General features: G+C 42.3%; 1 protein-coding gene across 2 annotated transcripts in view; it reads left to right on the top strand.

The window, feature by feature from the left end:
• The first annotated feature begins 5,421 nt into the window (after positions 1-5,421).
• Positions 5,422-16,290, top strand: part of LOC125425983 (zinc finger protein 318-like) — a 33,421-nt gene continuing 22,552 nt past the window's right edge. For both annotated transcript variants that reach the window (XM_048483950.1, XM_048483959.1), the window contains exons 1-2: positions 5,422-5,821; positions 9,373-9,581. In XM_048483950.1, the coding sequence (XP_048339907.1) occupies positions 5,519-5,821; positions 9,373-9,581 (512 nt within the window). In that variant the 5' untranslated portion in view covers positions 5,422-5,518. The remainder of the gene's footprint in view (positions 5,822-9,372; positions 9,582-16,290) is intronic.

Raw genomic sequence — 16,290 nt, forward strand, 5'->3', positions numbered from 1 at the left:
TTCCTCCTGCACGTAAAGTAGCCCCTCGGATGAGATCATGCATCACATGATGATCTCTCCTCTCATTCTCCTGCCTCCCCGGTCTGCTTCCACATTGCCCCCCCTCTTGTAAGAAGCTCCTCCTAATAAAAGGCAGCAGAGCCTAGCACACGGCAGAGTTGCCAGGATCACGGAATCCTGCGCTTCCTGCCGCTGGCGCTCTCCACCAGATGGAATCTCCATGTCTCGTCTCTTCCTTGGGGCCTCGTGGGCAAGACTACAGAGGCTGTGCCTGAAAGCAAACACTGCTTATCTGCCAAAGCTGTCTGTTTGTAAATATGTATTTATCTTGTCATATCCAGATCTTTCTCCAAGTCAATCATCTCCCATTACTATTTTCTCTTTGTTAAATAAAACTTTTATTCTGTTTTAAGTTTTATGTCTGCAACGCTATTATTATTTATGTCTTATAAAGGGATTAGCCAAGAAAAGTTTTAAAATAACGGGCTTCCTTCACCTTCTGGGAGTATAACAGGGCTGAGGGAAAGTCACCAAATGCTACCATTTCTGAAGCAGCTCAGTCCCGAAGGTGAAAAAGGTGAGAAAATCTGACAAGTCTGGTCAATGAGTGTTTTCCCTGCCTGGATGATATTAGAAGGGGGGGGGGGGGTCCATCACAGTAGGACTCCCCATAGTCAACCTATCTGCATTCCTTGAATTCACACAACCCTCCCCACATTTAACAAACAATTTGCCCTCCTTATCCCCTCAAAAAGAACCACTGAAATTGAGAGGGAATAATCCTATTCTCCCTGTGAATTAACAAGAAATCACAGACATTCCTCTTTTAATCAGTCAACCTAAAGTATGGCAACAACATTCCACAGAGGACCCAATATGTTCTGTGTGGCTGATAGTCTCAGGCTATTTAGAAAGGGACCTAAGGAGATCTTAATTGTCCATTTAGAGCAGCGGTTCTCAACCTGTGGGTTGCGACCCCTTAGGGGGTCAAACGACCCTTTCACAGAGGTCACCTAAGACTCTCTGCATCAGTGTTCTCCATCTGTAAAATTGATAAATGTTAGGGTTGGGGGTCACCACAACATGAGTAACTGTATTAAAGGGTCGCGGCATTAGGAAGGTTGAGAACCACTGCTTTAAAGAGTCTCCGAGGTGAATGGCGAACTCAACTGGCAATTGTACTGGGTTCCCATTTCTACCACACTGCTGGTAAGTAGAGCTAGGTTGAAGTTGATGCTGTGGTGACTCAGAGAATCCTGGCAACCCCAGAGCAGTCCAATGACTCCCAGAGCTCTTCAAAGCTCCCTCAGGTCCCCGAATTCACATAGAGTTCCCTGAGAACTTCCAGGGCTCCACCATTTTCCTGGGTTCTTTGTGTATTTCTGAGAGATTCAGCCCTTTCTGTGTCTGCCACCAGGCTCCTTGAGTTCTTTCTCTGCTGCTTGTTGATGACTCAAGCAAAAATTAGTGCAGACTGTTTACCAACATGATTAGGGGTGATGGAAAGTATCCATATAGAAGTAGTTGCTGAAACTTTTTTGGGGCTTCTTCAGCATCCTCTTCAGTGTCTCTCAACCTTGCCTCAAAAGGAGGATGCCCTGTAAGCAGTCCTGCAACTGACTTAGTTCTCTGACTTTGGCTTCTCTGACACTCCTAATCAACTCAGTTGGTTCCTGTAAAATGAAAAGCATCCAAAACGGTTGTGCCACTGTTTACTTGGTTGAGAGAATCCCAAAGCTCTTTGCTTTCTGGCTGCCTTCTTCAATGGCAACAGACCCTGACCTCCAGCCATGTCAGTTGGCACACCATGGTGTTTGCCTACCCACAATCCTGAGTTTTTAAAAAATCTTCCAGGCCTCAGCTTTTCTTCAAGTTCAACTAAGGTAAGTCAAACTTATTTCCACAGCTTTTATTATTGCTGAGCCCGGCTCTAATAAACTAGGTATGGTAAGTTCTTTCCTAGCCCGAGTGGACTAGTTCTTATCCTAAAAAGCCTTATGCCAACCATGTTCAAAATTTTGCTAATTTAGCTAAACGCAAGAGGAAAAAACCAACACCTGCACCTTGTGGGTAGATGAAGAAGGTAAAAAGCAAAACAGAGCTCATGCCAACGTGTCTGAGCTCAGCGCCATCTTGATTATAGCATCTTGCCTGAGATACAGATTTTCCTTCTACTTGTAATGAAGGTATAGCACTCATAGTAGCATTGAAATCTGATTCCATTTGCCCAGAGACATTGACTATTACCTTTTCTAATTATTTGACCCTTAGCTATGGAAGGAGTGAATAAAACCATGAAACTCCATAGCTCTGACAATTAAAATAAATATAATGCTGCAAGTATTTCTATAGGCAAAACTTCATAAATTCAGCATTTTATCTAAAGTAACATTGGTTACTTTATTAATGGAGCAACATATCCCAGATAAGTTCCAACCTACCTGGGTGGTAATGCTTTTAGAGCATTAGTTTTACAACCAATACAGACCAGAATCAGGGGGATAAATACAGCATAGGCCCACACTTTTATAACTTCTGTTACAGTGGCAATGATATTTTTGGCTATGATTTGACCAGGATTGCGTAGTGCTATCTGGAATAAGGCAGGCAATGGTAATCCATGAGTCACAAAAAGATCTGGGATATGACCAGATGGAATGATCAGCTAAACTACAGCACTGATTGATAGAAGTATAAGATGAAATATTATCCCACACAATGATTTGTTTTAGCTATATTGTCTTATTGTATAACTCTGTTGTTCATTCTAACCATGACTTACCAGCTGTTGAACTGAATCTTGAAACAATAGAGGTTGAACCAAAAGATTCCAGTCTTTCACAAAATACTTGGCAGCCAGAAGCCGCAAGCACAGTGTTGTTGAACCCCAGTGATACAGTATCATATACCCAAGTGGATGAACTGACTGATATTTATGTTGAATTTCCAGGTATTAAAATGGAGGATAAACTTGTTGAAACAGCAGGCATGGAATATCAGTACTGGAAGATGAAACTGAAAACTTGCCTCATAGATCACAAAGGCAAAATCCTACAGATTCCATGATTATGTATGTGATATACATACACGGATTAGTTCCACCACACAGAAAGGTGTCATAGTTAGTATCAGTTTAATAGAGAAGAATGTAACCCATGCCATTTCAAAGTTTGTATTTTAATTCTTTGGAATATTTGGAGTTTAAGGCCTAGGGAACACTCTTCCTCAGTCAATCCGGCCAGCAGCAGGAGGCTTGATTGAGGGAACTGATCATTTCCCTACAGGCCCATGCTGGAGAAAGACCTACAGAAGCCACAGAAAAGCAGATGGGGAAGAAGCAGCTCTGCACTTCTAATTAACATTCTGAACTTTCCTTTCTCCCCCTTCTTGTTATTACTAAGCACCGCTGGTATTAGGGTGTTGTGAGTTTTGAGCACTAAAGCATAGTCTTCAAACTATCCTGACTTGAGTGGATTCAGAGGACTGATCTAATTTTCATAGTGGGTTAATATTTTACTTTTTGAAGTATATTTTATTATTATATTACCAAGTATATTTTACTGGCATTAGCTCCATCCTTTTAAGTTATAGACTTCTGAATTTGAAATGTGTGCATCTATTTACTGTATTTTACTGAATATCTGTTCTAGGAGTAGCAAGAGTACCGGTAAGTCTATTATGGATTATTTTACTGTGAACTCAGAATGTTATTTTATCCCCTTTTGAGGAATATCAAATCTCTGGATTGTTGTAACACCAACTTCAATTTGGTTAGATCAATTTATTCTTTAATTTAAATTTTATACAATAGTAGGTTCGATTTTGTGCTTACCTTTTTGAGTTTTGTAATTCTTAAGTTCAATAATAAGTATTTAAATACAAAAATTTCAAGTTAAGTTACCTGGCTGTTTTTAATTCAAAAATAGACAATTTTTACAAAACAAATAGAATGCCATCCTGAATTCTGGCAGTTCTACTGCTGAAGCATACAGAAAATGAATTATTTGCATCATATATGAAACTTGTGAACCAATATTAAGGCTTTTTTGTATGAAACAGGATGTAGTTGAGATTATCAAAATATTTTTTAAATGTAATGAACCAAGGAAGCAAACTCTATCCAAATCAGGATTTGTGATATTTTTGCATTTTCAAAAATTTGGTAGCCCCAAATATGTGTGTATGAAAATATGGTAATGAAATATTTCATTTTTACCCCGAAGTAGCTTACATTGTTCTCTGGTCCTTCATTTTATCCTTACAGTAATACTGCAAGTAGGTTAGACTGAGAGTGAGTGACGGATGCAAGGTAACACAGGAAGCCTCAATGGCAGAGTGAGGATTTGAACCTGGGTCTTCACACTGACCACAATATTATGTTGGTTCTTGAGTATGCTGGGTAAAGTGGTCACCAGCAACCAAACTCCTTACTGGATTTATTTTGCTACCAGCCACTACCATCTTTCTCTAATGCTGGAATGATACCCCAGTATGGTAAATTCTGGGTGTCAGTGAAAACACAGCAAATTGTGATAAGACAATAATCTCAGGGGCAATCCTAACAGTTACACTCAGAAGTATGTTCCATATTGTTCAAAGGGAGTTTTGTATGTGTGTGCCTCGAAGTCTCTTCCAAATTTTGGCGACTTTAAGACGTCCTATGATTAATAGCCTTACTCAAGTCTTGCAATCTGAGGGCCCTAGCATCTCTGGTTGACTCAATCCACCTCATACTGTTCTGCTGTCTTCAACTTTTCCTAGCATTACTGTTTTACTCGTCTTCTCAGAGAAACTTACTTCTACAGAAGTTTCCACAGGATTGCAGTTTTAATGTTACCATATTTCAGCCGAGAATCTTTACATGAGAGAAAGAGTTATTTAAAGCAACGCTGTCATTGCGGGTTGAAGAAACTTACGACACAACAAAAAGCCGCCAGAAGACTCCTATTTGCTGCCACGCTAATCCTGGGACGATCCCTTTGAATTGTCATACCCGCTCAATTTTTATCGGCACCCCCCCCCCCCCCCCCCCACCTCCGACAAAGGATTCTATTGCAACAGCACACGATGGCCGCTCTCGGGAGAAAGGACAGGGTATTTTGTAAATAGCATTGGCTACTCTAAATCTTCTGGAACAATTTCACAAGGTCAGACTCATTACTGGAGGCAAGCTACAAGCAATTTCCATCCCCGCCTGCGGCACAACTAAACGCAGGCAAGTTGTCCTCTCAAAGTATCAACTCGAAACTCAGTCAGTGCAGTCCAAGCGCCAAACAGCTCCCTGGAAACTCCGACAACAAATGGAACCCAAGAGCGGCGCGTGCCAGTCTGCGCGGCATTCTTCCTGCCACGCCCCCTTCTGCCACGTGACTCACGACTCTCCTCCGCCATTTTGTTTTGCGGGTTTTGCTCTCAGTCTATCCGGCGTTTGCGTCGCGTGCGCTTGCGCACTTACAGTAGTGTTTGGACGGTCGGTGTGGGAGAGGGGCTGAATGTGGCCTCCGCCGCTATCGCAACCATGTACCGCTCCGCCAGCGGCCGCTCGAGCCTGTCGTCGTCCAGCCGGTCCAAGGAGAGCAGCAGCTCGGGCTCCCGCAGCTCCCGCTCCGGCGCCTCCACGTCCGGCTCGACTCGAGGCCGCAGCCCGCGCCGCTCGCGCTCGCCCTCTCCCCGGGGCCGCCGCAGCCGCCGCCGCTCGCCATCCAGCAGCCGCTCTGCTCGCCGCTCCCCGTCCCCGCGCCGCACGAGTCGGGCGCGCTCCCCGTCCCTGGGCCGCCGGAGCCGCCGCGGGTCCGAGCAGCGGGACTGCAGCCTGAGCCGGGTAACGACCTGTGGAGACTCGGCCTCCGTTTCCCCGCCTTCCCGCCCCTCGAAGCGACCATCGGCCATCCCTCTTAGGTGGACCCTTTGCCGGCCCCTTCAGGAGAGGCCCCTTCTGCCCACAGCTATGTAGCTTCTGGTAGCCTAAAGCGCAAATACAGCCCTGGCGCTGTGAAGCCTCTCACCCCCAGCTTTCCCTTTTGACCCGTAATCAGGAAAATAATGAACGCTGCGTGCGTTTGTAGAGGTTATCCTTGCAAGAGATGTGCTTGGCATATAAGTACTGCAGCCAGAGTAGTATTTTTGATAGTACGGAATATTCAGTAGTATATGTCGTATGAAACCGCATAAACCAGAATCTTAGTTGAGGGTAACGAAATATCTCCCACTGATCTTCAAATATTCTTTGCTAGGGATGAGCGGACCTGCTTATGAAATGCTTTGCAGATACCTCCATATGGGTGTCCCACCCAAACATTAAGGATACCTGTAAAAATTCAGTACTCTTTTTGTGCAGATGAAAATAGTTACAAGCACAGGCACAAACGAAGGCATTTGTTGTACTGACTGTAAACCAGGGATGCAGGTGTCCATGAAACATGTAGCGTTCAATGTAGGTTGAAGTTGCAGACTTGTTTTGTTGTCTAGGTGGCAGTTAGTGCTTTATAAACCAATAGAGCTTGTTAGGAAGCCCCTGGTTTTACCTGTCCAGCTAATTTTTTTCACTGCTGCTCCCAGCATTCTAAAACTTGTGGCTTAACTGCTTATGGGGACCTCAGGACTTGGAAGCAGGAAACTTGAGTTTTCCAATCCTTGATAATTTTTTTTCTTTTGAAACAGTAAAACCTACCCACTCATGCAAAAGTAAATAAATAATGGACCAAAAGCATATTTCTGAGCCAGCCAACTTTGGACTTGAGGTTTTTAGCATCCCATTGTGTATTTATGTACAATGCTTGCAGGTTCTGAATTGACTCTGACTAGCTGTGGCACTGATGAACTTTGTAAGGTTCCTGGCTGCAGTATGTGAGGATGCTGTTGGACTCACTAGGTAGTGTGGTTTACTAGGCCATGGATCTTTTAGTTAATTAGTTAGATCATGGGTCATAGATCTTTTAGTTAATTAGTCCATTTGTGGTACCCTACAGAAGGATCTGTTTGACTGCCAGATTGTTGGCAGAATCCCAGAGACACAGCAAGGGGTTAGGTCCTAACCATTAGGAGAATTGTTACTGGGCTACACTGTTAATTTAGATAGTGGACTAAGGGATTTGGGATAGTGTAGTCGGGTTTGTCTTTTTATGTTTTTCAGCTAATAAATTGTAGGCCTTTGTTAAGGGGAACCCCCCTCCAGATTTTATTTTATGTTTATGAGTAATATGGATTTATCATCATCCAAATAAAGTATTTATTGAACGTGTTACCATTGTTTTGTAACTCATATAATAACTCTTGTGATTTAATATGTTCGTTAGCTGCCCTGGCTTTGGCCAGGGAGGGTGGGATATCATGTTGAATAAACTAAACAGTCCCCTGAAACGCTGACATTTTTTATGCTCGACACTGTGATTGTGAAAGCCAGATTTATATTTTGAAGCACTGGTTTGCAGAAATTTGTTAATTATAAAGGTGCACGGCATTTGTAGCAAAGGAAGCCATACTACACTGCAATTTGCCTCTGTTTATCAAGTGAATTGAAGTGGTGTTGCTACTTAGTTGACATTTTCTGTTCTTTAAATTAAAAACACACACAATCTTTTTATAATTGAGTAATTTCTTAATCCCACTCTCTTATAGATTGGATATCAGTGTTGTTGCTTATATGATATTCAGAATATTGCATTCTAGGATTTCCAATCACAGCCTTAAGAAAATAAGAACAAGGATTCATCTTGTCCAATATCTGGTTGGTCAGAAGCAGGGCAGCAAAGCAATAGAAATTCCCTCCTGCTATGTCGAAGGAGTGTTCCTCTGATTCTGCATTTAGCTGTTGGGATGTAGTGGTTAGAGAACTGGACTAGCATCTTATAAATCCAGGTTTAGGTGCTTGCTGAGTGACCTTGTGCCATTCATTCTCTCTCAGCCTAACCTGGCTTGTCCAGCAGCAGTTGTAAGGATAAAATAGAGAAGAAAATGGGTCACCACTGGATAGCAAAGCAGTGTGTAAATATCTAAATAAATAAAATTGTCACTGTAGCTTGTAATTTCTACAGAATTCTCTCTCAAAGAAGAGATTTTTATACCCTACTTTTCTCTACCTTTAAATAGTCTTAAAGTGACTTACAATCACCTTCCCCTGCTCGCAACAGGCATCTTGTGAGGTAGCTGAGGGTGTCTGAAGGGAACTATGACTAGCCCAAGGTCACCCAGCAGGCTTCATGTGTAGGAGTAGGGAAACAATCCTGGTTCACCAGATTAGATTGTTCCACTCATGTGGAAGAGCAGGAAATCAAACCTGGTTCTCTGGATTAGAGTACTCTGCTCTTAATCACTATACCACACTGGGTCTCAGATAAAGCCATCTCAGATAGCAACAATCATAAATGTTTTTGGTCTGACCTGCCCCTGCTACTAGTCAGTTAAATTCTGCATTCTCAGTTATCAGGCGTGATTCTATAATAAACCTTTACCATGTACGTTCTTAGTTCTCTTTTTTGAAGTTAGGAATTTTTTTCCCAAAGGGCATAATATTAAACTTGCATTTGCATTGGCTGCATTCTAACATGGTGACAAAGGTATGTCTGTGGTAGGGCATAAATGTAACTTCTTGTTATGCCGACATGCTTTCCTTCTCCCCATGAGCAGTTGCGCACTAGGTCATGGTTGGGTAGTACTGAATTAAACCAATTATTGGGATGTGTGCATTCAGGCACCTGGGTGAAGTGGAGTTTTTTTCCCCCCAGAGGTTAGGATTCTAAACCTTGATTTTATTTCAAACAAACTCATTTGTGCCCCATGGCCTGCACTGGATCTTCATAGTGAATTGAACTGAAACTTCTCAACCAAGAAACTCATTGTGCTCCATTTGAAAAGGGAAGGGTGTGTGAATAACCAGAACAGTGAACTGCATCTTGAATGTGTTGGTGGTAGTGGTAAACTTGACTGCTTCCCTGCTCACTCATGACTCCAGATCATTTATGAACAAGTTCAGTAGCATTAGTCTTCACACAGTACTGCATGCTACCTTCTTTCAGAGAGGTTTATATTTCTTTTCGTATATTTCTTTTTTTTTACCCATCAACATTCTTATGCCTGCCAAGTAGAATTGGGGAAATGTTATTCTTTTAACTGGTACAAGTTGCAGCTGTGGTTGTATTGCTTGTGTATGTCTGTTCCAGAAGTGTTCAGTACAGATCATGAATGCCAGACAGATATTATCTATCTCAGGTAGGCATTTTCAGTGACATACATATCAAGTCTATAGTACTGTTGGATCACTGTGGATTATATTCATCATGTATGACAAATGTAATTTACTTGGCAGTTGTACAGAAACTCTGAATATTCCCCCCAAATTGTATAAGATGGGGTTACATTTTTCTTTTGTTGCAGAGACGCTCTCCGGGCCGGCGATCTCGCTCTCCAGGCCGGCGTTCTCACTCTCCGGGCCGACGCTCTCCAAGTCGACACTCTGAATCCTCAGTGGAACACAGCTTGCGGATCACAGTTGGCAATGACCACTATGGTGCTGACACCCCAGAGCGTAGGAGACTGTCTGATAGACTTGGCTCACCAGTTGATAGCCTAAGTGATGTGGAAAGGTAGGGTTCTGTAAAGAACAGTGTTTCAGAATTATTTCTAGGTTCTCATCTAGTGGTAATGGTGAAAAGTGCTGTCAAGTTACAGCTGACTTATGGTGACCCCAAAGGGTTTTCAAGGCAAGAGACTCTTAGGGGGTTTGCCATTTCCTGCCTTTTTGTAGCAATCTTGGACTTTCCAATCCTGGACCGACCCTGCTTAGCTTCCTGAGATCTGACAAGATTGGGCTAGCCTGGGCCATTCATGTTACATAATAACCATAGGCTTGTGGAGGGAGTGGAATAAGTTAAAGGACTAGGCTTTATTAGACTTCAGCAATATAGGTGGAATCCTGACTCCAGATGTTTAGCTGTTGTCCATTCCAAACTGGTGTCCCCAGATGGACTGATATCAAGTATTTTCATTTAAGATACTGAAACTCTAGATTGAGAAGGATTATAAGACAAGAACAGTAATTAAAACAGATATAGATAAAATAGATTAATATAGATTAATAAAATAAAATGTTAATGCCCTGAATATATATTAGAATGGTTGAGCTTAAAGAAGGAACTGTAATTTTGTATCAATCTGCCCAGGCTAAAAACAAAGATTTATTGCTCTAATCGGGTGCATTTTTTTTAAATGGTTCAGATTCTATGAAATCATCAGCTGCAAAAGATGGATTTGGGGACTTACAAGCCTTACAAGTGTACATGGGTAACACCACTTACATCTTTCTGCAGAGGACTTCTTTAATGGTGGTGATACCCTTTTGCTGTAGGGAGATACTAGATGTATCAATTTGTACTTGCAGTGGATTGTCTTTTGTAATTCAATCACAGATATCTTGGGAAAATCACAACAGAGGTTTTGCTACTTTAGTATAATTCAGCTCTATTTAGCCTGGCAAATTGTCAGATTAAATTGTTCTATCTTTATCCTGGATACGATTGCTATTTTTGTCTGAACAATCAGATATCACATAATAGACTAATACGGAATATTTTATCTTTATCTCTAGGTCAGGGAAAACATGGTTTATAGATAGCTACCTCAATATAGTGTGCAAGCCCTCGTTCATGTTGTCAGCAAGGTTGGAATGTGGAGGGAAGAAACTTTCTGAGATTTAAGCAGCAGAAAGCAGTAAAATAATCAAAATGTGTGGTGAGAAAGTAAACATGCTGAGATCTGGTTACACATGTGGCAGGGCACAGAAATCTTGAATTGCACGCCTCCTCATGTAGAACATTTAGTCTGAATTGAAGGCTGCATGTGTATGTTTGCAGTGAGAAGGTCCTACCTAGAAACCTAGTCCATCTTTTTTTTGTCCTGGGCGAATCACAGGCACATGAACTCATATATGAATCAGTATGCATAATCACGAAATATGCAAAGCTTGTTCTTGCTCCTCACTTGGGCATACAAAGTAGGAAATAAGATGACTGTAAGCTGAGGATTCCTTGAGCTAGTGGCAGTGATAGGATTTAAAGACATCTGTTGAAGATTAAAAAAAACAGTTGGCCAGTGGTATTGAACGTGCACACTGTTAAAAATCTTGCATTCAAAAGCTGGTGCGAGTTGGACAAAAAATTCAATTCTTCCTCTAGCTCGAGGATCAGCAGCCTCTGGAGCCACATGTAGCTCTTTCGCTGCTGTACAGTGGCTCCTATCTATTTGGCCAGGCAGAGAGTGCAGGAGACCTGGAAGTTGGTGGTCAATTCTGTGCAGAGGCCAAGGAGCCAGGCAGCAGAAACGGTCCAAGAGCTGCCATCTGGTGACTTGGCAGTGTTGCTAGGGGCACTGGGGCTGCAGCCATGAGAGTCAGTGGTCCTTCTGCTTCCGGACTCCACCATGGTTCTGAGGAGTGACATGGTGTCTCCTTGGCACATTTGCCATCCAAGTTGATTCCATGGCGATCACCATCTGCGTGCTTGTACCCTGCCTCTCTCTGCTTCCATGAGTCAGACAGAAGCGCCAGAGAGGAGGAAGGTACCATGTCCATGCCTCTGGCTGGGTTCCCTCTGCCACCCTGGTGCCAACCACCGATGAACCCTCCCTTCTGGTTGGGTCCAGCACAGTCTCCATGAATTCAGGTTGCTTGGAGGACATGCCGCTTTGCCAGAACAGTAAATGAATCTCTCTGGAGGGAAGAGGACCAGGGAGATGGAAGGAGATGTGGCCAGATGGTGAGAAAGGTGAGCTCAGTGGCTGAAGCTGCTGTGGGGGAAGAGAAGGCATCTGCCAGTTCCAAGATGTCCCATGGAGCTGTGTGGATTAATAATCCTGTTGAGGCACAGTTTTAGGTAAAGGACTGGACTTGAAGTGTAAAGGGGATGGGGGGGGGGCTTGAGGAAAGCACAAAAGTATTTATCCTTTGGCAAGGTAATTATCACTTTTTCCCATGTCTTTGTTAAGCATGTAGGCAAATGGGATTGGTAAGAAAAGCCTTACTGGATTAGATCAAGGTCAGTCTGTGTCTAATAATCCTGCATTTGCAAGGTTAGATGCTCAAAGTATACTGCCTCTGAACTTGGAGATTCTTTTTAGCAGACGCAACGAATAGCATACCTCTCTATGAGCTTGTTGAACTCTCTTTTAAAGCAGTATGTGTTGATGACAATCAGCGTGCTTTATGCTGGAGAATTCCTTGATTATGTGCAGTATAAAGAAGTCGTTACCAACATTATCTCAACTGTACTCCTGGTCGGTCAGTCCATCATTACTTTGGCCCACAGGCTATTCATACATGCTACAAAACATGGTATTATTGAAATGGAAATGCAAAGTTAAAGTACGAAATAATTATAAATAGTCCACTGCAGATTTTAGCCACATGTGGTAAAACTGATTAATGAATGCTCATTTAGACCTATTGGCAATGTTGATAGGCTAATAATTTAAACTTAATAGACTGTGTTACATTCATTATAAGACTTAGTTATGTTTTGGGGCTCCAGACAGTTTTTCTCTTTTGTGGGGAAAGAGACTCAGAAATGGTTGTTTTGATAGTACAGGTTGCTACTAGCTGAAACAGTGTTTAATTTTTAACACAGTATCATTGTGTTTAATTTTCCTGTTCATTTTATCTTCAGTGGATGCTAATTTAAAAAGTAAGTAGTGAGAGCAGAAGTGGAACTGAAACCATTTGATTTGAAAAACATTCTCAGTGTTGGTTTGAAACAAGAATGAGAAACACCTTTCCTGTTTTTTGACAAAGTTTTACCCACTCTTTAGAACCTAGAAGTATGCACAGGTGCAGTAAATCAATTTAAGAATTATATTTAATTTTAGATAATTCATACATCCTGTTTTCTTCTTGAATGGTTCTCTAATGGTTCACTTTTACATCAAGGGCTGTATTTGGCTATCTGCATTCAGTTCTGTATGACTAGAACAAGTGGAGCACATGATGGTTATTTCACTACCCAAAATAATTTTTTTCCTCAGGAGAAGTTCTTCTATAGAGAAAGCAGCTCTACTTATTTTCTTTTGCTGATACTTTCGTTTGTACTGAAAAGTGAGAATATGTATGAGGGAGACAGAAAGTTTGACAGCAATACTAGGTTAAATTTAGGGGCAAGGTAGATATACTTTTACTTGTTTGTTTAAAAAGTTACATTGTTCTGAAGATAATTATAATATTTCTGTTGTAAAATGATTCTAATATGCAACTTTTCTAATTGATACCCTGATATTGAGATCCCATTTTAGCTGAAGCATTACAAAGAGTGATACAAGCTGTTATATGTAGCTGTTTGTAATAACATGGATGTAGCCATCAGGGTGGTTTTGATTTAATTCAAATCAACTTAAATAACATTTTAAATCACAAATCATTGTGAGGTGAACTATATGCTCTGTCTTACCAAAAGAAAAAAAACAAAATTATAACATGCTGGACCATCTTTGTTTTAGAATGTTCCGTTTGGTTCCTAGTTCAACAGAGCATTCTAAAACAAAGATGGTCCAGCCTGTGGTGAATGAAGTTGCAGTTTTGGTTTTTTCTTTTAGTGAGATAGGGTATAGTTTCATTTGAACCACTAGGCTTTGAATTTCTTTGTTGCAGTGATGGCATTCGGCATGCATGCCTGCCTTACCCATAGATACAGGAATCTCATTAAAACATTCTCAAACTGAATCTATTTTATGACCTGCTGTCATTATAGGAGCAAATAGTATGATAAACCTCAGGCTGTATGCATAAATATCCTGAGACTTGGGGGTTATTCTGCTCAAAAGGTTTCACTTTCATTTTTACTACTTGCCTCTTCCTCCTCACATTTTTTGTGCAAATCTATTCCACTACAAACAATCTTTTGTTCAATGAATTTCTTGAAACGTAGTAAGGAGTTAGAAGTAAGGAGTTGATTTTGTACACATAGATTTGCAAAGGAACAATGTAATTAAGGTCTTTTTCTCTGTTCTGTATGCTTATTTTATAACATTTTTGCTGGGAAGAAGAGGTATGCTGTCCATGCAGACACAAATTCACAGTTTTGAGAACAATAAAACCAAGCATCGGTGATAATCTAGATAGAAAAATTGCCCAAAATAATTTTACAGAAACCTCTGGAAGAACATGACATTGTGAATGGGTTAATGGAATTCATTTACCAAAAATGCTGCACAATTAAAAAACTAATCCTTAAGAATAGCTGTTGGACTATAATTTATCTAACACAGAGAACTGTCTTTAGATAACATTTTCCTCAAAAAGCATCATATTTTAAAAACATTTGATTTAAATTAAAACGTCCAATTCAAATGTTTAAAATCCATTAAAAAAAAAACCACTGCTTTTTCTCCACCCTGGTAGCCATGCAGTTGAACCCACTTGCCATTTTGCCTTCTTTCCCTCACAGCTTCTGGTGCCTGAAAAAAATAATTGTGCCAAATGTTGAAACTCCCAAAGGCTGTGAAGGTTCCTAGAATCCCATATTCTGTGTACCTGCTCCTCTTAATTAGCAGTAAGGGGGTCTTCCTGTGCTATTTGAGGGCTTGTATGTGGAAGAAGATCATATGGCACGATCCTGTGAGAAGTTTCCATAGTACTGGCAATCACATCTGGCCATATAAAGGGCCCAGAATTGTATTTAATCATAGATTCAGTTGTGCATGTATTTTAGCTTTATCGTTTTGGAAAGCTCTTCTATCTGAAAAGGAGATTGTATTTTCATTTTGTTTCCTTTTGTTTTTTAAATATTAGATCTGCTGAGATATTACTGAAATTAGTATTTGAAATGAACTTAGTCTGGTGATTATGATTGATTGGAGCCAAACTAAATTTTCCACTCAATAAAATCATTTTTGTCAGGGCAGCAGCACATTCTGCTTCCCAGTGTAGCCCGGTTGTCTCCCTGATTTGTGCTCTGGGTTGACAAGGCATAGTGATTTGCAAAGGAATTATACTAGTCAGCTTTTGCACTCAGTTTCATTCAACTCTCCCTACCACAGCTCATTCCAGCATGGCTTTTGTACATGCGGATCCTAGGGTTCCCAGCACAGTCTTTTGAGTAGACCGGTGAAGTCGTTACGGCGATGCAAGGAATAGGCGAGACGCAGCGATTTCAGGAAACTGGTGGAGAGAAGCCAGCGGCAGGCTAGTCTGGCCAATCTGCCGAGCTGGGGTCCCTGGCACCTTTTATTAAGGGTTTAGGGAAGGCGGGAGAGCGGGAGAAAGTTGCGCAATTCATGACTCAGTGGAGGGCTGCGTACGTGCAGGGAGAAACGTTCCTGTCTGGGTCGAATCCACATTCAGGTATCTTGTGACCTGGGTGTCTGGGAGATCTCGTGATGTGCGTCCGTGTGAGCCCAGGAGAGGACAGATGGCGCAGGCATTCCTGTACACTTTCTGAGGCTCTACTGGGTTCGCTAACACACCCCTTGTTCAAAATTAGAATTCACCTTTAAGGTCTACCACTAAGACCTGATATTCTGCGGGGATCAGATTTGAGTTAGGAAGACCACATTGCAGGGGGCCCATGGGCTGAATGCACGCATTTACTGCTCTCAAGTCCTGGAGGAGTCGTCAGCAACTCTTTTTCTTGATTACAAAAACTGGTGTGTTCCATGGGGAGGTGGAGATCTCTATATGGTCAGCTGCAAGCTGTTCCTCCACCAGCTGATGCATGGCGGTCAGTTTTTCTATGGGCAGCGGCCATTGCTCTACCCATACAGGGGTCTCAGTGAGCCATGTGAGGGGAAGGGCAGTGGGCATATTCTTATCCATCCCAGACTAGGGTCGTTTTTACCTGGATCATAAGATCCCTTCCCCACAAGTTCACGTGGATGTCCAAAATGATGGGGCGGACTGTAAGCTGCCGCTTAAGTCCGGGGCTGCAGACCGTGAGCAGGCAGAGGCTTCGTCTCGCGGTCTGCTTTCCCCCCACCCCCCAGACTCGAGGGCAGGTCTCGGCTGGCCACTTGGCTGCCCTAATGACGGTCACGTCTGCACCTGTATCCACCAGCCCACGGAAGATGTGCCCCTCGATGGTGAGCTCCAAGCAGGGACGGGAGCTACTGATGGGCGTTTCCACCGTCACCACGGTGGTCCCGGCTGCGCTGCGGGAGTTACCTGGGCACATGGCCTTTATTGAATTGGGAGCTGGCAGCGCGTGGGGCAGGAGGATCCACTGGGCGCAGCTGATTCCGCTGGGCAATTCCTGCGGGATGTTTGTCCACACCTGGATGTGAATGGCGCCCTGGTGTGTGGAGTCAATAACCCCTGGA

This window comes from Sphaerodactylus townsendi, linkage group LG01 (genome assembly GCF_021028975.2).
Source record: "Sphaerodactylus townsendi isolate TG3544 linkage group LG01, MPM_Stown_v2.3, whole genome shotgun sequence".
NCBI lineage: Eukaryota > Metazoa > Chordata > Lepidosauria > Squamata > Sphaerodactylidae > Sphaerodactylus > Sphaerodactylus townsendi.